Source organism: Centropristis striata, chromosome 15 (genome assembly GCF_030273125.1).
Source record: "Centropristis striata isolate RG_2023a ecotype Rhode Island chromosome 15, C.striata_1.0, whole genome shotgun sequence".
Lineage (NCBI taxonomy): Eukaryota > Metazoa > Chordata > Actinopteri > Perciformes > Serranidae > Centropristis > Centropristis striata.
In genome coordinates this window covers 35597813-35624874 of record NC_081531.1, presented here as the reverse complement: position 1 = coordinate 35624874, position 27062 = coordinate 35597813, and the positions used below count along the sequence as shown (strand labels likewise).

General features: G+C 33.0%; 2 protein-coding genes across 5 annotated transcripts in view; one reads left to right on the top strand and one right to left on the bottom strand.

The window, feature by feature from the left end:
* Positions 1 to 4516, bottom strand: part of LOC131986789 (oligophrenin-1-like) — a 49965-nt gene extending 45449 nt beyond the window's left edge. Inside the window, exon 1 of one of the 2 annotated variants that reach the window (XM_059351909.1) lies at positions 3914 to 4516. In XM_059351909.1, the coding sequence (XP_059207892.1) occupies positions 3914 to 4067 (154 nt within the window). In that variant the 5' untranslated portion in view covers positions 4068 to 4516. The remainder of the gene's footprint in view (positions 1 to 3913) is intronic. The other variant, XM_059351910.1, reaches the window with a different exon arrangement.
* A 10196-nt stretch (positions 4517 to 14712) lies between these two features.
* LOC131986796 (gap junction beta-1 protein-like) overlaps positions 14713 to 27062 on the top strand; it is a 94906-nt gene continuing 82556 nt past the window's right edge. Inside the window, exons 1-2 of one of the 3 annotated variants that reach the window (XM_059351920.1) lie at positions 14713 to 14821; positions 18240 to 19453. In XM_059351920.1, the coding sequence (XP_059207903.1) occupies positions 18254 to 18976 (723 nt within the window). In that variant the 5' untranslated portion in view covers positions 14713 to 14821; positions 18240 to 18253 and the 3' untranslated portion in view covers positions 18977 to 19453. Of the gene's footprint in view, positions 14822 to 15058; positions 15373 to 18239; positions 19454 to 27062 lie in introns of those variants that run through there. The other 2 variants (XR_009395707.1, XM_059351919.1) reach the window with 2 other exon arrangements.

Here is a 27062-nt window from a genome sequence, read left to right as displayed (position 1 = left end):
GGTCATTTGGTGTCTTTTTTTAGTCATTTTGTGTCTTTTGGTGTCTTTTTTAGTCATTTTGTGTCTTTTTTAGGTCATTTGGTGTCTTTTTTTTTAGTCATTTTGTGTCTTTTGGTGTCTTTTTTTGTCATTTTGTGTCTTTTTTTTGGTCATTTTGTGTCTTTTTTTAGTCCTTTAGTCCAACATAAAATGTGATTTTGAATCTGTTTTTTACTTTCAAAACACTATCATGCTCAATAAAGAATTTTAAATGTTGCAAATGTGCATTAATTTCAGAGTACACTGAGACATTAAACTGCATAATTTTAAATTAAATTCTGGAAAAGTTGGTGTGTTCTAAAACTTTTGACCAGTAGTGTATATTATTATTATTGACAGATAAAGGGTATATCTTCTCAAAATTGTATTAATCAATCTCTTCCAAACAAATGAAACACATATTAACAGAGGGTTGTGTCTGAAAACTTTTCCAACTTTATGGCCAATTGTGTATATTGGTATTAAATTAATTTTCCTTATTTAAATGTTCAGGAGTTGACTGATACCGAACATACAGTGCTAATGTTAATGTAGCTATTTATTTTATTTTTATTTATTTTTTATTTTCTCATTTATTATATCTCCCTGGCTTTTAATCAAGTTTAAGTGGACATCTTGCAAAAACAAAATTTTATTTAAATTTTTAACTTATTTTATTATATTTTTAATTGATTTTATTCTATTGTTGCACTGTGTTTATGTATTTTAGTTTTTTAGTTTTTACCGTATTTCCTGCAACTGTGATATCTGTACATCACTTTGGTCAACCCCGGTTGTTTTAAATGTGATAAATAATGTTAAATATTCTTTCATAAGGTTTTTTTTTATTAAAGCAGCATAGCCATATTGCTGCAAAGTCCACATTACCGTTTCAAAATGTATTTTATCTGTTGCTGAAGGGTTATTGGTGCATTTTTTCCCTTCTTAAATTGGTATCAATCTCAAGTATCTAAATGAATAGAGCCCTATTTTGACAAGGCTTTTACAGGGCAGAACATTCATATTTCACATTACTTGCAGCTGTAGATTAGTATTTTAGAAAATATTAGTTTCTCAGTCAAATGATGAGTTTCGTTTTGAGAAGATTTTAACGGCCAATAGTCAATTTGTCAGGCAAGATTTGAGAACTTAAGCAATTTATAATGCTATTCCCAAATAATTATATTCTGCAAATAATATGTTAAGATTCTATTTAAAATCACTCAGTTCACATTTAAAATATGGATAGTAGTGTTGATTAAGAGACACTTAACTATTTAAACCTTTGTAATAACAATACAATACTCAAAATACTTCTGTATAATGTGTTAATTCGTCTTCTAACATTGTTACATACACTACTGGTCAAAAGTTTTAGAACACACCAACTTTTCCAGAATTTAACTGAAAATGATGCAGTTTAATGTCTCAGTGTACTCTGAAATTAATGCACATTTGCAGCATTTAAAATTCTTTATTGAGCATGATAGTGTTTTGAAAGTTAAAAAAAAGTTTCAAAATCACATTTTATGTTGGACTAAAGGACTAAAAAAAGACACAAAATGACTAAAAAAAGACACAAAATGACCAAAAAAAGATACAAAATGACAAAAAAAAGGACACCAAAAGACACAAAATGACCAAAGAAGACACAAAAAAACACAAAATGACAAAAAAAGACACCAAAAGATTCTATTTAAAATCACTCAGTTCACATTTAAAATATGGATAGTAGTGTTGATTAAGAGACACTTAACTTCACTCAACATTCTTGTCTATTTAAATCTTTATAATAACAATAAAATACTCAAAATACTTCTGTATAATGTGTTAATTCGTCTTCTAACATTGTTACATATATAATACATTACAATTGATTTTTAAGATGTGCTTTTCACACAAAGCCTTCTATGAGCTGTATATATCATCTACAGCAGGGGTCTCAAACTCAAATTAACTGGGGGCCGCTGGAGGCAGTATCAAAATGACCAAAAAAAAAGACACAAAATTAGTAAAAAAAAAAAAAAAAAGACACAAAATTAAAGAAAAAAACCGAAATTACCTAAAAAAAACACAAAATTACAAAAAACACACAATTACATAAAAACACACAAAGTGACCAAAAGATTCACATTATGACCAAAATAAGACACAAAATTACCAAAAAAAAGACACAAAAATATTTAAAAAAGACACAAAATGACCACAAAAAAAGTAATTAAAGGAACCTTCCACACACAATTCAGTAAAGTGCCATTCATATAAAACTTCACATTTGAGTTTGAGACCCATGATCTACAGTATATTTCAATTCCACTTGCATATTAAATAAACATTAACACAGCAGCAGCAGGAAAGGAAACTGACAGGTTAATAAATGCACCAATGGGGTTTTTTTTTTTTTTTTTTCTAAATCACCAGAGCACAACGAGAAAGAAACTCAAATGTCATTGTGAATAATCAAGGTGATATCCTGTAGATTAGTGTTTAAACTTAAAACATTCTGCAGTTGATGAGCAGTGAGGACTTGAGATAATTATGTGACTCAATGAATATCTCTTGGTGCAGTTAATCCCAACAATGAGGACTCGTGACCTCTCATTCTGAGGACTGAATATACAGTCGGACCCTCACCACGCTGCTGCAGCACCTACAATGACACTTTCTGTTCCCGAGGTGAAAAGCTGGTAGAATGGTATCTTTAAGTAAAAAAAACAAAAACAAAACAAACAGTGTTCGCCCTCATGGGTGCCACAATCAGTGGCGGTTCTACACATATGAGGCCTCCAGGGGCCACTGCCCCTGTGAAGAAGCCTTTGGCCCCTGCTGTGGCCCCTGTGTCAAATTAATAATAAAATGATCAATTTTTAACAATGAACAATGGAACAATTCTAACCTTTTTTTTGTTCAAACAATATCTCATTGTACACAAAAGGAACCCAGAATGTTACATTGTATAATAGTTTAACTCTCTGGAGTCTTATTGGGATATTTTGTCCATTTTTTAATCCTCTTTACGTGTCTTTGTAAGTCATTTTGTGTCTTTTTTGGTCATTTTGCACCTTATTTGTTTCATAGCACCAACATTTTTATACTGTATATTCATATTTATTCTGCACTGGAATTATATTCTACTCCTTAATACATACTCCTTCTTTAGACACTTTATATTTTATTGTATTTTTTATATTTTATTGCTTGAAGTATGCCTAGGTTGTTCTTTTTATTTAATTGTTATTGTCTCTGTGTGTAATGCTGCTGCTACACTGTAATTTCCCAGCTTGGGATAAATAAAGTATATCTATCTATCTATCTATCTATCTATCTATCTATCTATCTATCTATCTATCATTTGTGTCTTTTGTGTCTTATTTTTGTCTTTTTTGGTAATTCTGTGTCTGTTGTTGTGTCTTTTTTAGTCATTTTGTGTCTTTTTTTGTCATTGGTGTCCTTTATGTGTCTTTTTTGTGTCTTTTTTAGTCATTTTGTGTCTTTTTTTGGTCATTTTGTGTCTTTTTCAAGACAATCAAAGATTTCGAATGCTTAAATATCATCTTTGCCATTCTTTCATGTGCTAATGTGCCTCTCTGATTAAACACTGGCCCCTCCTTGGCCCCCACAGTAAAACTGGTCTAGAACCGCCACTGTTGCTCATCCTGCACATCTGCACCAGACCCCATGTCCCTTCAAATAGGCTGTTGGGTCCTGTAGGTCCTGTTAGGTCCTGTAGGTCCTGTCCCAGGGGGGCACCTCCCTGGATCAGCCTCTCCCACCCACATATATCCTGAAGGCCCCACTAATAAAGGCCCACTGATGCTGACCCAGCCTCCTAAAGCTAAACCCACATGCTATATGTGCACAAAAACCCGGATTCATAAAGTTTACGCATGCTTACCTCTGATTGCAGTTATTACACTGTTGCCATCTTTTATCAACTCTTTGAGGAATTTGCTGGTCCTCTCCAGCTCCACTTCATAACACTTGAGGGTCTCTCTGAAGTCCGGACTGTCCAGATAGCAGTCACTGAACTCCAGAGGAGGATGCCCCATCTTCTGGACCACTTTGAGCTTCAGACAATAGAAACAATGAATTTGTTCTAGTAAAGCCACGCAGCCTACGCTCGTCTACACACTGCTCATTGCTGCTCACACTCTCATCTGTCCACGGGAGCAGAAACCATAGTGTCCGTGGGAGCCTGCGACTATCAAGTGCACTAAACAGTGAAGAGGATCCTTATTGACCCACTTCTCTATTCCCCTCTCCGGACGCGCTCTTTACACTGTAATTTACTTGTATCCTGGTCCTCTTTACCACTTTTTCCTTGTTGCGGTGTCGTGATTAGAAGAGCGGCTAGAATCCATTCGGGCGCGTCCCATTCCGAAATATTCCATCCTATAATGAAACATTCCTGCGTCGTTTATCTTGGTTTGAAATCAGTTGTCGATTGTAAAGTCAGTATTGCGACAATAAATTATTATTATATACACGTTAGCAAATGTAGCATTTCAAACAGAGACATCTCAAGTCCCACATCTTTACAAAGAGCAGAACACAAAGCTAAATGGGACGCGACCAACTGGCCTGGGCTTTCTAAAAACTTCCCCTTTTCCACACCCAGGAGGTTCTTAAAGGGGCTGCAGCTGCACAGTTACTGTCATTGTGTTGACAATGATGCGTTCAGGTACTGTCGGAAATTTGAAATACAATTCTAAACTAGTGAATGGGACAAATGTATGTATGTATGTATGTATGTGTATGTATGTATGTATGTATGTATGTATTTGTATTTATTATCAATACAGATTATATGTTTTTTCCTGAGAGTATTTTTTATTGCACAGATATTGAACATTAGTAGAAAAAACAAATAGTATATTTAAATAACAAATAAATAATATATATATATATATATAACAAAAAATATATATCCATAAAAAATGTAATTAATAAATAAATACATACATACATACATACATACATACATACATACATACATAAAATACTTACATGTATGTTGTTGTACTCTATTATCAATACAGATTATATGTTTTTTCCTGAGAGTATTTTTTAGTGCACAGATATTGAACATTAGTAGAAAAAACAAATAGTATATTTAAATAACAAATAATATATATAATAATATATATATAAATATAGAGTACAACAACATACATGTAAGTATTTTATGTATGTATGTATGTATGTATGTATTTATTAATTACATTTTTTATGGATATATATTTTATGTTATATATATTATAGTTGTATGTATACTTTTTATTTATAAAATTGTTTTCTCCACTAATGTCCAATATCTGTGCAATAAAAATACTCTCAGAAAAAAAACAGATGTGCAATTAAATAATAAAGTTCAATACCAGCCATATTCTGTGTATATAATATGTATCTAAAGTAAAATGTATATGTATGTATGGACAATATCTTATTTCTTATAATATGGTTCTTATAAGACTTTATTTATCCTGCAGTAGGTAAATGCAGTCATCACAGCAGCTTAAGACACTGACGGGGGATTTATAAATATATTTTCTATCAAGCCTGAGTATATAATGCATAATAAACATTGTTATAATCTTGTTATAGACAAATTATTACCGCTATAAACACTCCTAAACATTCAAAATGCTTTATAAAAATAATTGTAGCATTTTATAATGATTCATAAGGTCAAGTATCATAATTGCTAGTCACTCACTGACATGTTTCTGCAAGTCCATGATTATAATGCATTATAAACATCTGCAATTCAGGTTCTAGCTGTCATGGGCAGCTTCTGATATAAACGTAGCTTCCCTGACTAAATGAAAATAACAGCTCAGCTTTAATATATCTTATCTTTATATAACTTTAATAAGATAAGACTTTTTTATCCCGCAGTGGGAATTTAGTCAACACAGCAGTTCAAGGTACAGACACATAGACATATAGATATATTTATATACACCTTATATACATAAAGTACTTACATGGCTGCTTTTTGGCATTATATATATATATATATATATATATATATATATATATATATATATATATATATATATATATATATATATATATATATATATATATATATATACACTACCGGTCAAAAGTTTTAGAACACCCCCATTTTTCCAGTTTTTTATTGAAATTCAAGCAGTTCAAGTCAAATGAACATCTTGAAAGGGTCCAAAGGTAAGTGGTGAACTGCCAGAGGTAAATAAAAAAAGGTAAGCTTAACCAAAACTGAAAGATAATGTACATTTCAGAATTATACAAGTAGGCCTTTTTCAGGGAACAAGAAATGGGTTAACAACTTAACTCTATGGAGTCTTGGGCTATTTTGAATTCTTTTCATTTCTTTGTAAGTTATTTTGTGTCTTTTTTTAGTCATTTTGTGTGTTTTGGTGTCTTTTTTTGTCATTTTGTGTCTTTTTTTAGTCCTTTAGTCCAACATAAAATGTGATTTTGAATCTTTTTTTTTACTTTCAAAACACTATCATGCGCAATAAAGAATTTTAAATGTTGCAAATGTGCATTAATTTCAGAGTACACTGAGACATTAAACTGCATCAATTAAATTCTGGAAAAGATGGTGTGTTCTAAAACTTTTGACCAGTAGTGTGTATATATATATATATATATATATATATATATATAGTTTGGTTTGTTTGTGTGTTTGTTGTTTTTCCTGAGAGTATTTTGTATTTCACCCTACTATAGCACTGTGTGTTGGATGAAATAATGACTAATGACTCATTTCCAAGCTGCTCATAAAACAGACACACCTGCTTGGAAACAATACTGTGTGGGGCCCTGAACACATCATGAGAATGTGATTAAGCCACATTGAGACAGGTCACACCTGCAGGTGACTGGGTGTGTTAATGTATTTAAGATTTAGTTTCATAACACAACTGGTCTGATCACAAGCAGACTGACACACATCAATGTAACACATCATCACACAGAAACAAGAGTGTTAAAGTAAAATACCATCATGTGACTCAGTACACTGTAAAAAAAAATTTGTTTAATTTACGGTAAAATACCGACAGCTGTAGTTGCCAGAACTTCACCGTAAAAAATACAGTGAGCTTATGTAATGTGTTGTGTCATCATGGCATTTCTCCATAAATTGTACATGAAAATGTTATATTTACTGCAAAACGATGTGTTTTCTACAGTTTATGACAGTAGAATTCAAAGTTTTATGCTATTCTTTGATTTACGGTAATTAGAAGTGTCTACTACGGTGATATACAATGTTTAATTTTACAACCTGATGCAATTTGACAGTGTTTTACTGTAATTTCTACAAACATTTTTTACAGTGTAGAGTACCACTTTAGAAAATTGATGACAAATGATATGAAGATTACAATCACTAGACAGATCTGCTAATCTCTTCAGAGGCCTGCTTTGTGGTGTTGCATTTGAGGAATGTAGAGTGGACAAACTGCTGTCAGAGGAAGAGAAATAAACATTATTAAAATGTTGCAATAACTGTTAATGACCTCCAGATGTCGTCATTCTGACTGCAGTGATCATGCAAACATACACATGCACACTTTTAAATGCTTTGATTGAATGCTGGAAAGTAAACGATGGATTCAGATGATCTGTGAACGTTCCTACTGAACATTTACATATATCTCACTGGTCAAACGTTTTAGAACACTCCAACTTTTCCAGAATTTTATTGAAAATGATGCAGTTTAATGCACTCAAAAAAAGCAAACTGGGCGTCTGTTACCTTCTCCTTAGTCTAACATGTAGCTTCTACTAAATAAAATGATGTTTTGTGGTTGAACAGTTTTAAAACATGTAGTTTTAGCATAAAATGCAACACTTTAAAATTTACTAGAATACTTTCTGTTAAAACAACCTAATTCAATTGCTGAATATAATATTTATTTCCTGAATAATTACTATTATGTTCATTTTCATATGATAAAGGTAATCTTAAAACTGTTTTGTTGGCTCAGCACAACTAATTCATGTACTTCACTATTTTAAAAAGTAGTTGTAACTACCCTATTAAATAAAGTAACTCTTAATAATGTCATACACGTTTAAATGGCCCAAGAAAATTACATTAGTATGCTACAATTACCCTTACAAATCTAGTTGGACTGACCCCTGGTCATTAAGTAACAGTAACGCAAATACATCATGTTGACCAGATATATTTACATTTTGTTCACTCAACAAAACTGTTTCTCGCTAAATTAAAGCATTTTATTTAAGTGGAAATTATTTCCATAATTTTATTTCGTTCTGGGAACAAGTTATTTTTTGAGTGTGTCTCAGTGTACTCTGAAATGAATGCATGTAACAAATAAACAATTGAAGTTAAAAAATAAATCATAGAATCAGTTTAGAAAGGAAAATGTGTTCTAAACTGTTGACTCATGGAAGTAGCACCTTAACAGATAGAACAGCTGAACACACTCAATGGAAATCAAATATTCTTCAGAAAGTTCTTCCCAACTCTGTTGCAGAAGTTCCCTTAAATGTGGAGCAACTTGTAGGTTGTAAGTGATCAAGAAAAGTTGGGACACATGTAGGAATTGGTAGCAACTTAGCAACTTTCAAGGCTTGATCAACCTCCGTTGCTGCAGAACTGCTGCAGCAGCAGAACTGCTGCAGAAATGATGCAGTTTAATGTCTCAGTGTACTCTGAAATGAATGCACATTTGCAACATTTAAAATTCTTTATTGAGCATGATAGTGTTTTGAAAGTAAAAAAAAAGATTCAAAATCACATTTTATGTTGGACTAAAGGACTAAAAAAAGACACAAAATGACCAAAAAAAGACACAAAATGACAAAAAAAGACATGAAAAGAATTCAAAAATGGACAAAATAGCCCAAGACTCCATAGAGTTAAGTTGTTAACCCATTTCTTGTTCCCTGAAAAAGGCCTACTTGTATAATTCTGAAATGTACATTATTTTCCAGTTTTGGTTAAGCTTACCTTTTTTTATTTACCTCTGGCAGTTCACCACTTACCTTTGTACCCTTTCAAGCTGTTCATTTGACTTGAACTGCTTGAATTTCAATAAAAAACTGGAAAAATTGTGGTGTTCTAAAACTTTTGACCGGTAGTGTATATCTCACTGATAATTGTAAAAGGCATGGAGCTTTATCAGTCTGTCCTCCATGTACAGGTCAGAGACAACCCCTTGGATTAAAATACCTCCTTTGTTTACAAAAACAACCTCAGGAATGCTGGAGATGTTGCTGTGTCGGTCATGAGAGATGATAAATTGTCTCTCATAGGAACGTTTGTAACTAATTATACCTCTTGGTAACATCTCTCTGACAGGCAGCAGCAATTAAAGTCAACAATACAGTGACGTTGTGTAGTATTATAAATAGTCCTTTGTCCAGTTGTTTATAAGCTCAGATATTTTACTGAAGTAAAAGTAGCAACACAAAACTGTAGAAATACTTTGTTACTAGTAAAAGTTCTGCATTTATTGTTCCATTTTTTTAAATGGTGGTGTAGTGGTCAGCACTGTTGCAGCTCAACTAATTAGCATATAATAAAAAATTATACTATAGTATGTTGATTTTGGTAATAAAATAAAATAAATAAATAAAAAATAGGCCAATTATGATCTTGAAAATGCCTTGCATTCAGTTCAACATCTCCTAGCATCAACAAAAATGAAGCGAAAAGACCATTGGGATGTTGTGCTTCTTTTCCTTTATGTGTACAAAACAATCCCTAAAAGATTCTCTGAATAACTCTAAATAATTAGACAATGTATGATTGCATTTAGGCCACTTTATTTGATTTGTTTAATGCCAAAGTTTCTTGTTGTGACCACAAGAGGGCAGCAGACACTCATAATTTTAAATACAATTAAATCAACACATTAAACACTTACACAAAATATTATGTATTTGTCATGTTATTATTGCTTATAGGTATTTTTTTATTTTTTTTTATTTTGAAATTACTTGCCGGAAGCGTACGTATCTTGAATCAACTTTGACAAGGTAGGAAGTGAGAACGATTCACTAATTAGTGAGCAATCATAAGCTAGTTTAATTTGTCATCTCTTGGAAATACAGCAGTAAACAACTGGTTATGTAACGTTTGGCTATAAAAGTTCAACTTAACGACCATTTATTCAGCTAATTTAGCTAACGTATAACAATATAAGTCCTTAAACATAACAACTTTTTGTATCAAAAGTTATCAATCAGAAAAGGCAACGTTTGCTAGCTTGGGTTAGCTTAGCATTAGCCCGCCAACCTTACCTAACAACTTAAATGTTGTTATTATACATTTAAATTTCAGTTAAATGTACAACAATCAGTGGTCCACTGCTATAAATAAATCAATAATAATAATAAATAAATAAAAGTTATGTATGTTATGTAAAAGTATTTGAACATCTCATTGCTAAAAGCAATGCTTTAAATACAGTCTAAATGTAGACTGTTCAGTCTAAAAAAAAATCAATTGATACACAAATTATGTAAGTCATTTGTGTCTTTTTTTAGTCCTTTAGTCCAACATAAAATGTGATTTTGAATCTTTTTTACTTTCAAAACACTATCATGCTCAATAAAGAATTTTAAATGTTGCAAATGTGCATTAATTTCAGAGTAAAAACTGCATCATTTTCAATTAAATTCTGGAAAAGTTGGTGTGTTCTAAAACTTTTGACCAGTAGTGTATATAAATACATATATATATATATATATATGGTTTTTGTTTGTTGTTTTTCCTGAGAGTATTTTGTATTTCACACTACTATAGCACTGTGTGTTGGATGAAATAATGACTCATTTCCAAGCTGCTCATAAAACAGACACACCTGCTTGGAAACAATCCTGTGTGGGGCCCTGAACACATCATGAGAATGTGATTCTGCCACATTGAGACAGGTCACACCTGCAGCAGAGTCGACTGGGCGACTCTGAATATATCCAGGAGGTCCAACAGCTCGTCAACAAGGTAAACTTTGGTGCATTTTTGCTTAATATTTATGGGATTTCCTTGAATGCCTCTTGGGGAGCTGGGTTTAACTGGCTTTAAACTCCATGACAGTTTTTGTTTAATGATGATAGGCCCAGTAAAAGTAGAGATAAGATAAAAAATATATAGTATCAAAATAAAGAACTGGATGTTATCCGCATTTTACCTCAACCAACATTTTAACATCTTCATTGAGCAAAAAAAAAAAAACCCCATCATTTTCAAAATCCAATTTTATGTTTTTGGTGGGTTTTTGGGGTTCAGAATGTTGATCAAGTCAAAGTGAATATAAAATAATGATCAGGTCATATAGGTGAGGTTGTGCTGAAAAACTATACCAACATGGCATGATAAACATTTTTGAAGTGGAATATACAGGCAGAATGAAAAGGATCATAAAACAGCCAAAAACTCCAAAGGGTTAAAATGTTTTTATCAGGTTAAAAATTGTCAGATTTCTAAGACATAAAGTCAAACTCAGAAGAGAAAAAGAGCAGAGACTAACAGCAGCTCAGCTGTTAGCGCCCTCTGGTGGACGTTCTGAGTCATTACCGACCACCTGGGAGCACATTACTGAATATAAAAATAAGCTGTCATTGCCCTGAACGCCTCCAAAAAATAAAAAACAGTAAACAATAAACATTTCAATACTGTGGAACAACAGTGCAATATATTTATTTATTTACTTTTTTCTCCTTGTTGTGCTTTTTGATAGGGTTTATATATTTTTATAATGTGTGATTTAATTATTATCTGTTTGCACTTATCAAGAGCTGCTCTTTTTAAATTCCTGTACACTGTCCTCCTGTGCAATGACAATAAAAACTATTCTGATTCTGAAAAGAACACAATAAAATAAAGCGACGCAAATTTTTTCTTTTCTTTTTTTGTCTCTGAAGGACACTTAAAAGAGTTGCACACGTCTGTGGACACACTTGTTGATGCATATTTTGACTCACAGCGCTATAAAGGTTCTCTTTCCAACAGTGTTTTTTGGAAAATGAGATAAAAAGGAAGTGTTTTCGATTTATTTTAATATTGTGACTACATGATTCAGATATCATATATATTGCAGATATCTGCTGCTAAACTAGTGTTAGTTTGTGCCCGCCAATTCAAATAACGTGATTAAATACATACACACGGTTAATTGTGAAATTATCAATTAATTAATCTTGTAAAATTAATCGATAATATATTAATTAACAGATTTCAACTTTTATGTAATGGTCAATATTTGTAATAAAAGTAATTTTACACACATTTGCACTTTGCAAAAGAGAAAAAGCCTGTAAAATAAAACAGTAAATTTGTGTAAAATCCCTTTTTGTGCGTCAGACTGTGGTCTCATGGAGAGAGCAGGTGGAGTCAGTGTTTTTTCCTTTTTTGTTTCCTTTTTTGTCTCCGAAGGACACTTAAAAGAGTTGCACACGTCTGTGGACACACTTGTTGATGCATATTTTGACTCACAGCACTAAAAAGGTTCTCTTTCCAACAGTGGTTTTGGAAAATGAGATAAAAAGAAAGTGTTTTTTATTTATTTTTGTATTTTATTTTTATTATTTATTGTGACTACATGATTCAGATATCATATATATTGCAGATATCTGCTGTTAAACTAGTGTTAGTTTGTGCCCGCCAATTCAAATAACGTGATTAAATACATACACACGGTTAATTGTGAAATTAGTAATTAATTAATCTTAAAATATATTAATTAACAGATTTAAACTTTTATGTAATGGTCAATATTTGTAATAAAAGTAATTGACTTTTTTTTGGCATTTGCACTTACTCTTGAAAAAAAAGAAAAAGCCTGTTTAGCCTAATTAGCCCGCCAATTCAAATAACCTGATTAAATACATACACACGGTTAATTGTGAAATTAGCAATTAATTAATCTTGTAAAATTAATCGATAATATATTAATTAACAGATTTCAACTTTTATGTAATGGTCAATATTTGTAATAAAAGTAATTTTACACACATTTGCACTTAATCTAGAAAAAAAAAGAAAAAGCCTGTAAAATAATACAGTAAATTTGTGTAAAATCCCTTTCTGTGCGTCAGACTGTGGTCCCATGGAGAGAGCAGGTGGAGTCAGTGTTTTTTCCTTTTTTGTTTCCTTTTTTGTCTCTGAAGGACACTTAAAAGAGATGCACACGTCTGTGGACACACTTGTTGATTGTGTTGACTCGTTTCCAACAGTGGTTTTGGAAAACGAGATAAAAAGAAAGTGTTTTTTATTTATTTTTTTATTTTATTTTTATTATTTATTGTGACTACATGATTCAGATATCATATCTATTGCAGATATCTGCTGTTAAACTAGTGTTAGTTTGTGCCCGCCAATTCAAATAACCTGATTAAATACATACACACGGTTAATTGTGAAATTAGTAATTAATTAATCTTAAAATATATTCATTAACAGATTTAAACTTTTATGTAATGGTCAATATTTGTAATAAAAGTAATTGACTTTTTTTGGCATTTGCACTTAATCTTGAAAAAAAAGAAAAAGCCTGTTTAGCCTAATTAGCCCGCCAATTCAAATAACCTGATTAAATACATACACACGGTTAATTGTGAAATTAGCAATTAATTAATCTTGTAAAAATGAATCTATAATATATTAATTAACAGATTTAAACTTTTATGTAATGGTCAATATTTGTAATAAAAGTAATTTTACACACATTTGCACTTAATCTAGAAAAAAAAAAGAAAAAGCCTGTAAAATAATACAGTAAATTTGTGTAAAATCCCTTTTTGTGCGTCAGACTGTGGTCCCATGGAGAGAGCAGGTGGAGTCAGTGTTTTTTCCTTTTTTGTTTCCTTTTTTGTCTCCGAAGGACACTTAAAAGAGAAATACATACACACGGTTAATTGTGAAATTAGCAATTAATTAATCTTGTAAAAATTAATCTATAATATATTAATTAACAGATTTCAACTTTTATGTAATGGTCAATATTTGTAATAAAAGTAATTGACTTTTTTTGGCATTTGCACTTAATCTTGAAAAAAAAGAAAAAGCCTGTTTAGCCTAATTAGCCCGCCAAATTAAAAAACCTGATTAAATACATACACACGGTTAATTGTGAAATTAGCAATTAATTAATCTTGTAAAAATGAATCTATAATATATTAATTAACAGATTTAAACTTTTATGTAATGGTCAATATTTGTAATAAAAGTAATTTACTTTCTTAATCTAGAAAAAAAAGAAAAAGCCTGTAAAATAAAACAGTAAATTAGTGTAAAATCCCTTTCTGTGCGTCAGCCTGTGGTCTGATGGAGAGAGCAGGTGGAGTCAGTGGTTAGATATGAGGCGGGCAGCAACAATGTGGACGTAAAGGCTGGAAAGATGAATATTATGATAATGGATACTTGATCTCTTATCTTAAGATTTTATGGCTCATTCTTTGTTTTAGACCTTTAGGTTTTACTCCATATTGCGTCAAAAACACCCTCACTTCCCCTGCAGAACGCAGCACAATGACAGCAGCTCGTGTCCCCACACAGATTCCTCAGCTGGGCCGAAATTAAAACGTTTGATCTGAACTCTGAAGCCGTTTGTTTGGCGTCTGTAAATGGGGCTATTGTATGCAAATACTGCGCACAGAAGCATATGACCTCTCCAGTGCAGGGCAGTGGCTAGTGTGAGAGAAATCATTAGCAATGCAAAGTCATGGTGCTCTGATACTCTTGTTCACAGTCACAGATTGGAAAAAAAAAAATCTGCTTATGTCAACGTAAATGTTTCTGGATGTGTTTTACTCCAAACTACAGCTAAAGGTAAGTCTGCTTCTGTTCTAACTCTGCTGTCAGATCAAGACAGACAGTTTATTCTCAGTGTTCAGATGGTTAAATGTGGGTAGTTTCTGCTTTAATGTCTAATCTTTAATGTCTGAAGAGCTTGGAAAAAAATCATGTTACAGATAAAAATCAGAAAGTAGGTTATTCTCGACAGTAAAAAAAAATGTAATTATACTATATTACATAGTATTTCTTATGGTGATAATCAAACAAAATAGTATTTATTTCAAAGTGCCTGCAGCGTTTTATCACCGTGTGGACATTAGTGGAGTTAAATATCTGCTCAGAGGATTCTATAACCAACACAGATTATGAATTAGATTATTAGGGACAGATGCCCACTCTGCATGCTGGTGAAACATGTCACATGACGCATGGTGCCTCAGTGTTGCACTCTTAAGTAGCCTGCCAACTGCAGAGGGGGACAGAGAGGCTTCCTTCTTCTCTGGACTCACCTCCATGCCAAAGCAGCGGCTCCTCATTGACCTCTACGCCGCCTCCTATGCCTCTTACACCTCCTGCTGAGCCGGGTAATAACTCCACATTTATACTGGGAACTGGAGCATGTGGGCCACTCAGGACTCAGAGATAAAACATTTAAGGTGCTTTTTAGAGCTTGAAATGAATTAATTTGGAAAATTTATGATTTACTAATTTGGCGGGAAGAGGGAAAAGCATTTAAAACATTTTAAGTGCTCTAAACTAATTTGATTTTTAAGTGCACTAATTTAAAGATAGTGGTGTTTGTAAGTTTGCTTCCAAATACTTAAATGTATTTGGTAACACTTTACAATAACTATCTAAGTGATGTTTATGGATGGTTTACAAACCAATTATTAACCATTTACAAAGTGCTATACATATTTAATCTTTAAAACCAATTTCTTAAAGGTATATGAATCATTTAAAAATCATTAACATACTAAATATGGTGTTAAAAGTGTAATAATGAGTGAAACTAAAACTATTAATTATAATTTAATTGTTTGTTAATGGAAAATTAATTATAAATTTACATTAATATACTATCTATTAGCCATTTATACATTATTTAGTTAGTTAAACAATAATAAATTGTGTGTTTACCATTCTAAATGGCCTATAAACTGTTTATAAATTATGATTAAACATTAATAAACTATCTGTTTACCATTTATAAATGATGGTTATTGTAAAGTGTTACCATGTATTTTTATTTTCTTTAAAATGTCTCAATCGTATCTTTAGTATCTGGTCACACTGGACAAGACAGCCGGTTGAGAATATGAATATTTTCATCATCGATTAATCTGACAAGAATTTTTTTTAAATATTCTGTTAGTAGCTTGAACTGTAAAAAATATCAGAAAATATTGAAAAAATGTGTTTTTTAAATAATAAAAAAGATTCCCTGTTATTAAGGTTTGTATACTAATTTGGCGGGAAGAGGAAAACGCATTTAAAACATTTTAAGTGCTCTAAACTAATTTGATTTTTAAGTGCACTAATTTAAAGATAGTGGTGTTTGTAAGTTTGCTTCCAAATACTTAAATGTATTTTTATTTTCTTTAAAATGTCTCAATTGTTAGTCTTTATCTTTAGTATCTGGTCAAGTCAGCAGGTTGAGAATTGAACCCGAAACCTCTTTACTGTGAAGCTGCAGTGATTATTTTCATCATCGATTAATCTGACAAGAATTTTAAATATTCTGTTAGTAGCTTGAAGTGTAAAAAATATCAGAAAATATTGAAAAAATGTGTTTTTTATATAATAAAAAAAGATTCCCTATTATTAAGGTTTGTATAAGGATAGATGGAGGTAACTAACCCACTCTTATTATTTTATTTACTTATTTACCTTATTGTTTATTCTAAGTTCACAATTATAAGTTACTCGCCATAAAACATACATTTTGCAGGAAAATTAAATTGACATGTAAACAAATGTCGATGTCTTTTAAGCCCTGCAATAAATCATAAATTCTTTATGTATCTTTAAATATTTTTAGTTTATCACATAAGACAAAGAAAAGCAAAAAAGTCTTCATAATTGAGAAGCTTTTTGAGAAACTATTTGGTATGTTTGCCTAAAAATCGCTTGAAATAGTTGCAGAATAATTTTCATTATCAACTAATTTATTAATTGTGTAATCAGCTCAGCTCTAATGTTTCATTTTTAAACTCTGTATAAAAAATATAAAGAATAAGCCAAACTATATGTAAAGATCACAGTGACTGATGTGATACTTTCAGCATGAAATTTATCAAAAACAGAATTATATCTGTCAGTGATTTGTATAATCAAACAGAAATGAAGGGATAAATTAATCAGGAGCAGCATAAAGTGTATATTGTATTAAATAAAACACAAGAACGATTTATCATCTTATTTTGTAGAGCAAATTACAACAATGTATCATTACACAACTAGAGTTAAACCCCTTTTAAAAATTGGCTCTACTTTTATTCCAGTGTAAAAATGGGCAAAATATTTTGATTCATTTAAAGTGGGAAAGTTCTTTTGTTTCTCCTTTTTTGGAAATTTTTAGAGAGTAGTTCTATAAACCCGAGGAAAAATCTCAGCAGCTGTTTTTATTTGGAGACGATTCCTTTTATCGACGCTTTAAGGATTTATTTCGGCCAGTGGAAGAGTTAGATGAAGCCTGATTTTACTTAAAAGTTAAATTTAATGAAATACATTTTAAACTCTAATTACAATTATTCTGACAATTAGTATTATAATTTATTTTTAAATGTATTTCTATCTTTTTAATTGTGTTTTGTAGATTTCCATTAGCTACTTTTATGTGCACAGCAGATGTTTTTTTTTATAGGTTTCTATAATCTTCTGTTGAATTATGTTATTTTCATATTGATTAAAGAACTTAAAATATTATTTTAGGTTTTTTTGTATTTGTTTGTTTGTTGTTTGTTTGTTTGTCCATTGGTGATTTATGTTGTGTTTTCTTTAAATGAATTTAAAAAAATAAAATAAAAATAAAATAAAATAAAAAATTAAATTAAAATAAAATAAAATAAAATAAAATAAAACTAAATAAAATAAAATAAAATAAAATAAAATATTATTTTTGATTTTTTGTATTTGTTTTGTTTGGGTTTTTTGTTTTTGTTTTACTGTGTTTGTCCATTGGTGATTTATGTTGTGTTATCTTTAAATTAATAAAAAAATAAAATTAAATAAAATTAAAATAAATAAATAAAATAAAACAAAATTAAATTAAATTACATTAAATTAAATAAAACAAAACAAAACAAAACAAAACAAAACAAAACAAAAATGAAAATAAAACAAAATAAAATAAAATAAAATAAATAAAAAATAAAATAAAACTAAATAAAATAAACTATGATTCAGCTCCATGTTCTCTCTGGTGACCCTTTGATGTGCTCTCCATCAGACCCGGAACCGAAGATGAACTGGGCGTCGTTTTATGCCGTCATCAGCGGTGTGAACAGACACTCCACAGGCATCGGCCGTATCTGGCTCTCTGTTCTCTTCATTTTCCGCATCCTGGTTCTGGTGGTGGCGGCGGAGAGCGTTTGGGGCGACGAGAAGTCCGGCTTCACCTGCAACACGCAGCAGCCGGGCTGCAACAGCGTCTGCTACGACCACTTCTTCCCCATCTCACACATCCGCCTCTGGGCGCTGCAGCTCATCCTGGTGTCCACGCCCGCCCTGCTGGTGGCCATGCACGTGGCCCACCGCCGCCACGTCGACAAGAGGCTCTACAAACTCTCAGGGCGCACCAACCCCAAAGACCTGGAGCAGATTAAGACCCAGAAGATGAAGATCACAGGGGCTCTGTGGTGGACGTACGTCATCAGCCTGCTGTTCCGGATCGTCTTCGAGGTCACCTTCATGTATCTGTTTTATATGATCTACCCCGGGTACAAGATGATCCGGCTGGTCAAGTGTGACTCGTACCCCTGTCCCAACACGGTGGACTGCTTCGTGTCGAGGCCCACAGAGAAGACTGTCTTCACCGTGTTCATGCTGGCGGCCTCGGGGGTCTGTATTCTGCTCAACATAGCGGAGGTGGTCTTCCTGGCGGGGAAGGCCTGCAGTAAGCACCTGCACACTGCTGGAGACTCGACTTTGGGGGCTTGGATCCAACAAAAACTCTGCTCGTACTAACAGAAACACACAGATTCCACACCGGCTCAGAGGGACATCAAGGTGACATTAGACAACAAACATGGTCTCACAGGAATCCGTGAAATAGCCACGGATTTGCTTAACTCAAAATCCGAGGAATAGCCACGGAATCAAGGCAAGGCAAGGCAAGTTTATTTGTATAGCACAATTCAACACAAGGTAATTCAAAGTGCTTTACATACACATTAAAAACAGTCAATTAAAACAGGGAAGATACAGCAGGATAAAAAAAGAGATAAAATAATAAAAAGCACAAGTCAATCACTCAAATTTCCATGAAACTGACTCGTATTTCGCTACAATGCAAGTTAATGACAGTCATATCCCGTGGCTATTCCAACATACAAAGTGATTATGTACATTCACTGAGTGAATATTTAGAAAATAAAACATATATTTATCGCTAGGAATGTGATCAAAATCCATTTTTATGCAGAAACTAAGTCCCGAGGGAGGGGAATATATTATATATATAATATATAATATATAATATTTTGAGAAAAAAGTTTACGAGAATGCGCAGATTTATGAGATTTAAAGTGGTGAATCTGCGAGAAAAAAGTTGCTTTTTTTCCCACTTTTTTCTCGTAAATCTGTGACTTTTTTGCGCAGATTTGCCACTTTAAATCTCTTAAATCTGCAACTTTTTTTCTTGTAGATTTGCCACTTTAATCTAGTAAATTTGCAACTTTTTTGTCGAAATATTACACCGTGGAATAGTCACAGAATCACTCAAATTTCCGTGAAACTGACACGGATTCCGCTACAATGCAAGTTAATGCCAGTCATATCCCGTGGCTATTCCAACATACAGAGTGATTATGTACATTCACTGAGTGAATATTTAGAAAATAAAACATATATTTCTCACTAGAAATGTGATCAAAATCCATTTTTATGCAGAAACTAAGTCAAAATATTGATTTTTTTCACAAAAAATGAGAGAACTGTCCGCCATGTTTTTTGTTCTGACCGCCGGAACCTTGAAAGTCACGTGACTTCATTCGTCATTAACTTGCATTGTAGCGAAATCCGTGTCAGTTTCACGGAAATTTGAGTGATTCCGTGGCTATTTCACAGATTTCTGTGAGACCAGGTTGCATTAGATCCAACTTGTGAGTGCGTAGATGTAATGATATAATATCCTGTATAATATAATGATATAATGATATAATATACTGTACATGTCAGTGTGACATGGGGATGATTTATAATCTCAGTGCTAAAGTAAGGAAAAGTTGTGGTCACCATTTCCTATGATGCATCATAAACATACTTACAATGCATTATAATCTGCTTAATGCATTGTATAATTATAGTTTTCAGCACTTACGAAGTATTCAGAATGCCTAAAAACAATAATCATGGCGCAATTTAGAGCATTATATAATGACATGAGGACAAGTATCATAAATCTGCTTACTCACTGACATTTAATCTATAATGCATTATGAACACACACGATGCATTATAGTGTGGGGATTAGCTTTACCCCCGACCCTATAATGCATTATAACAGTGATTATAATGCACATATTATAATGTATTTTAGCTATGAATATGATAATACACTATTATCCAAAGAAAATAAAGTATATGTAGGTGACCAGCAGTTATGAAATATTACAACTCTGATTCCAAAAAATATTGGCACGCTTTTTAAAATATAAATAAAAACAGAAAATATTGAAATTAGAATTCAGGGTATATATTTATAAAAACAAACATTTATTAGCATGGACATAAAATAGAAATTTGTGCAATTTTCAATTGCATATATGTGAAATTATTGCATCGTGTTTCAAACTACGGCACAACATCTTTGGAATCAGGGTTTGTTTGATGCTCGACCTTATAAGTCTTTATAAAATGCTTTAAATATAAAAAAAATGCATAGTTCTGGTTTTGAAAGGCACAGAAAGATTTGTACTCCAAATTACCAAAACACAGACGACATAATATGGCAAAAACAAACAAAAAAAATAACTTAATTTCAATGGATGGGGTCTTAAAAAATGTTCTGCACCTGCAGAAAAAGCTTGCTTTATAAAGATCATTAGTATGAAGCATTATGGATATTTATGAGTGCTTTAACTGTAATTATACAGTAATGTAAATAGATTGTAATGCATTATAGACACGGGCTTCATGAAGAGAGTTGTGTGTGCAGACAGTATGTTTTGACAGATTTAATATGATAATTAAAACTCCCAGAGGAACTTCAGTCTAAAGACTTTATACCACAGCAGCACTTTGTACTGACATAAAATAATAGCTTTCAAATTAGTAACATTCCAACTGACCACATTAAAGGCTTTTATTTTGATGATGATTTGTGGTCTTTAAAAGAAAATATTACAGTAAATCAAAAATTGTGATAATTTCAAATAATTAGATTGTGTCAGAAATATGATTTTGTAATTTTTAGTGCATTTTAATTCATAATCTTTTACATCAAATATGATCACCATGTGTAAATCACCATGAATTCTATATAATAGACTGGAGAATTTAAGGCTTTTATTCAGCCGTTATTAGCAAGATGTACTAATACATGGATACAGTGTTAAATACTGATTTATTTATTTTTTCACTTTGGTGGCTCCTTCAGATGCAAACAAAGTAATAACTCACAACATCAAGACTTGAATTGCAAACTTTGTTTTCTGGAATTTACTAGTAATTGCTAAACATGTTATTTAAATGTATTCATTTTGAGGCTGGATGTTACTTTATAGAATATATTGTCAGAATAAAATCAACCACAGTTTGTGTAATTGTGTAATTTTTTACTCGATTTTCTCACCAAATCGAAAATATGATTTGAAATTCAGAAAGAAGAAATGGTTATACATTCTCAAGTAACACATGGGAAATGAAATGTGGCTTCTTAAATTGGCCAATTTTATTCCAGTGTGAGTGTTCCAACATGTATTAGGTTGAAATTGTTCTGACTAAGTGAAAATAGTTCATGTAATACCTGAAATCAGCAGAGAGCAGCGGTTATCTGCAGGAAGAAATGAAGCTGCAGTCACAGATGTTCTGTGATTCTCCCGAGCTGTCAGCAGTGGAACTGTGAGGGGGAATAAAAAGAAATTAAATTAAACTGCCGCCAGAGCGCCACCTAGGGGCCGATAAATAAAACCTTCAAGGGTTATCCTCAGGAGGGCATTGACAATAAGTATACCAAGTTTGGTGTTAATCCGACTAACCGATGTGGAGATATAAAATACTTCAATTTAAAGAGCGCCACCTAGTGGTCATCGCCCAAAATTTTGCAGCGAGCCTCAGGGGCTCATGGGGAAGTAGTAACCTGAGTTTCATGTCATTCAGACACACCAATGTGGAGATATGCAACACTTTGTGTTTTGTGTTGATAATAGCGCCACCTGCAGGAAGTTGTTATTTAATAACTTGAGTATTCTTTGGGTAATCAAAATTCTTTTAATAACTTTTTGTCATGAGGGTCCATAGATGCTGTGTGCAAAGTTTGGTGCAAACGATGAAATTGCCTAGGAGGAGTTCGAAAAAGCATGTTTGCGGCATTTCGCGAATTTGCGAAAAAAAACGGCGAAAATGGGAGTGGCCTATGTGATATAGGCCACTCCCATTTTCGCCTACACTTTCCTTTATTATAGCGCCACCTAGAGGTGGAAATTCAGGACGACAATACATTATAAAATTTTCCGCCATGTGGGACTTATATTTAAAGTTTCATAAGTTTTGGGGTATGTTCAAGCAGTCAAAAATGCGATCATTTGGGCACGAGAAAAAGAAAAAGAAAAAGAATAATCATTAGAAATACAATAGGGACCTCGCAGGTCGTTGCCTGCTCGGGCCCTAAAAAAAGAACCGTGAATAAAACTTTTCGAGAGGGAGGTGGCGTCACCATCTTTGGGCGAGAGCTCCTCGGAGCCGTGGCCACCTGTGAGGAAACGTCTCCGGCTGATTAAGTTCTTGTTTGTCTCCTTGTGAAGGCCAGAGTGCAGAGTTTTAGGTTATCAATAGCCCGGCGATGGACGGGGTCAGTGTGTGGGTGACAATGGTTGACCCTGCAGACAGCTGGACCTGAAGGAGGACACTTCTCTTTTTACAGAAGGTGACGACGCTCAGCATCTATAGAGTTTAGATTGATGAGAAGCATATTAACAGCAATGAATGCACCAAAAACTAATTCCTCCTGTCTGTTTGTCCTGTCTGAGCACTGCAAAAAAAAAGAAAAGTTGGGTGAACTCAAAATTTCAAGGCAACAAACTTCGATAACATTTTAAGTTGGACAATTAAACTGAATATTTTAAGTTTTGTTTTTAAATCTGCTCAACTCTGAATTCAGAATTTTGCCAACCTAACTGTAATTTGTACTCACTTATAATTTTACATTGTAATAACTTTTAATCCTTACTTCTGCTAACTTCTGCAATGTGCTGAATTGGCACGATTGTAACGCCGCTATGAAAAGTCAGCTAATGTTGAGTTAGCATTGATATGCTAATGGCTACTCTTGTAGCTGTAACAAGCAGCGCCGCTAGCATCAGTTAGCCGCTAGTTTTCGCTAATGATTTTGTTTCTTATGCACTACAGATTATTGTACTGTATTTGAATATTTCTGCAAACTTGGGTCCCTAAACAGTCTTGGAATTACAAATAGTATCAACCAAAAAAAATACTGCAAAGCTTATAAGATGTAATTGATCTTCAGAAGCCTTTATACGCTTATGTTATAATGTTACAGACCTTTGGTGCTGAAATAGGCTTTTTTAAATTCCAGAATGGATAAATATGGTCAAAAAATCTTCCAGAATATTATATCAATACACCAAGAAAAATCCATGCTGTGATTTGGTTTGAAAAACTTTGGACATTTTGCGGATTTTAGGGGGTTAAGTTAAAGTGCAAAGGAAAAGAAGGTAAGTGCAAGAAAATTGTACTTAAGTACAGCACATAAGTTAATGTAGATAGTTACTTTGTGTGGTCTGCACCACAGCAACATGATGCTGCAGATGAGGCGCTCAGCTGAAACAAACAAATAGAGAACTTCCAGGTAACACGGTCTAAAGCAGGAGTTCTCAACCTTTTTGAGTCGCGACCCCCAATTAAACATGCATGTTGTCCGTGACCCCGGCTCACTGAACACAATCTCACGCGGGCAGTTCAGATCACCCAAACCTGAGACGAATTTTGGACAAATAATGAAGCAGACAACAACTAAAACATCTCTCTGTCTTTGCATTTATATGTTTTTTCATATTTTATTGTTACTTTTAATCTAAGTCCTTTGCTATAAGTTTAAAGGTCCATTCTGAAACAAAATTACCAAAAAAAGACACAAATTGACCACAAAATGATCAAAAAAAGACACAAAATGACTAAAAAAAGACACAAAATGACCCAAAAAAGAAACAAAATTACCAAAAAGATACAAAATGACTAAAAAAAGACATAAATTGACCACAAAATTACCAAAAAGATACAAAATTACAAAAAAAAAGACACAAAATGACCAAAAAAGGAAACAAAATGATAAAAAAAAGACACAAAATGACCAAAACGATACAAAATGACTAAAAAAAGACACAAAATTACAAAAAAAAGACACAAATTGACCACAAAATGATCAAAAAAAGACACAAAATGACCAAATAACACACAAAATGACCAAAAAGACACAAAATGACCAAATAACACACAAAATGACAAAAAAAAAGACACAAAATTACCAAAAAAAGACTTAAACAAATTAATGCATGAACACTTTAACTCAGTGGAGACAGAGCTGACTTCCAAAATGATTTGGTGACCCCCAGAAATCATCTCGCGACCCCAAGGTTGAGAATAGCTGCTCTAAAGAACAGCATCAAGTTAGTTCTCTGCATGTTTTCACTGCCACACAAAGCTTATCAGTCCCTCAACAAGCAGTAACGCTCACTGCAAGGCTGAGGGAAGGCTCTCTCCTCCACACAGTCAAGGGTCACCACAAGAGTGACAATAAAGCCACTCCCATCCCCGTGAATTATATTTAGATCCCACTGACATGTAAGACTAACCTACATCCTCACTGGACTCTGGAGCTGCCACTCAGTAGAGCAGGAACACCTCTTGAGCGAGGGGTTTTCCTTTTTAAAACTTTTTCCCAAGTGCGAATGTTTTCATTTGTGCTCGCTCGGAGAGCAGACAGGGGTTGCCTTGTTGAACGCTGGACATCGATCAGGGCAGGTGGAGGGTTGCAGGCGGGATCACAGAGTGAAAAACTTTCTGAGAAAAGTTTATCTTGGTGCTGCAGTTTCCTCAGGGGTGCAGGAGAACATGGCCTCTCTGTGAACTGAAGAGTCTCCAACTGACTCTGGATCTGCACTGCTGCAGGAGATGAACAGGTACGTCTTTCTTCATCAAAATATCCAATAGAGCCTCATTATTCTGAAACTTTATACAAAAACAATGACAATTCTTAAGTATTCATATTTAAGTATACATTTGAAATCCCCCAAAAATCTCAGTTTTTAGAGAATTTATTATTATTGTGTTTAAAGTGTTGATCCTTTGAGTGATCCTTTAACTCCTGGTTGATAATCTTTATGTATTTCGAACAGGTGTCGACTTCTGAACCATTAAAGGACAAGTACAAGTACTTTTTTTGCTCCGTTGTAACCCATAGGCGCTGAAATCTGAACTAGAAACCTAATTCTGGAGTTGGGGAGCACTGCTGGGCACTGTGTCACAAGATCTAGGAGTCTCCCCGGCCTGCCTCGGGCATTTCTCTCACACACAGTCAGCTGTGTCCTGGCCCTTTTTATCAGAGCACACTGGATAGGGCACAACCTTTAGGAGTACAAACAGGGAATTCATAATAACTACGTCTCCGCTCAAGTACAGTAGCCTTTTGGCTGTGGGGTCAGAGGAGCAAAAACAAATACCATATTTATGATAATAAGCATACAGTACATTATGTGCATACCCGATTAGGGATGCTACTTTATTTATTTATTTATTTATTTATTGTCTGACGATAGCCAACCCTTGTTAACCGACCATTGGCTGTGAACAGACAGAGTCCCAGAACATACCTTCTGTATTATGTGTCCAAAGGAAAATATAAACAGACTGTTCCAAGTTCATCAATTTGAACATTAACCTCTTAAAACCCACCTGCCCAGGTAGGTTTAGGGGTCAAGAGTTGACCAAAAGGTAACATCTTTTGCAACATCAGCTTGTTTAGCATGTGGCTAAAACAAAACTGGATAACGCTTTATAATAAGGTCCTTAATAACCATTAATTAACAAGTAATAAGGCATTGTTCTCGCTTTAGATCCGGTAGTTGCAAAAAGCATAGTTAACTTATAGTTAACTTATAATAGATGAGCAATAGAGTATATTTTAATATCAATAAGCAAACAAAATAAGATTAATAAAGGCATGACAAAGACATAATGGGTGGGTCATGGGTGTTTGTAATGCCATTATTAACACTTATATAAGCTTATAAACACACAATAATGTTAATAAGCATCTTGTAAGGACTTACAAGGGCCTTATACTTGTTAATTAACGGTTATTACAAGGACCTTAATATAAAGCGTGACCATTAAGCCTTCTGAAGTCCATTTTTTGCTCAACTATGTCCCAGAAGTTGTTGCAGCATTTTTTGGGTTGGTACTATTTGTTGCAGACCTTTGGTGCTGAAATAGGCTTTTTTAAATTCCAGAATGGATAAATATGGTCAAAAAATCTTCCAGAATATTATATCAATACACCAAGAAAAATCCATGCTGTGATTTGGTTTGAAAAACTTTGGACATTTTGGGGATTTTAGGGGGTTAAGTTAAAGTGCAAAGTACTTTAATAGATGAGCAATAAAGTATATTTTAATATCAATAAGCAAGCAAAATAAGATTAATAAAGGCATGGCAAAGACATAATGGGTGGGTCATGGGTGTTTGTAATGCCATTATTAACACTTATATAAGCTTATAAACACACAATAATGTTAATAAGCATCTTGTAAGGACTTACAAGGGCCTTATTACTTGTTAATTAATGGTTATTACAAGGACCTTAATATAAAGCATT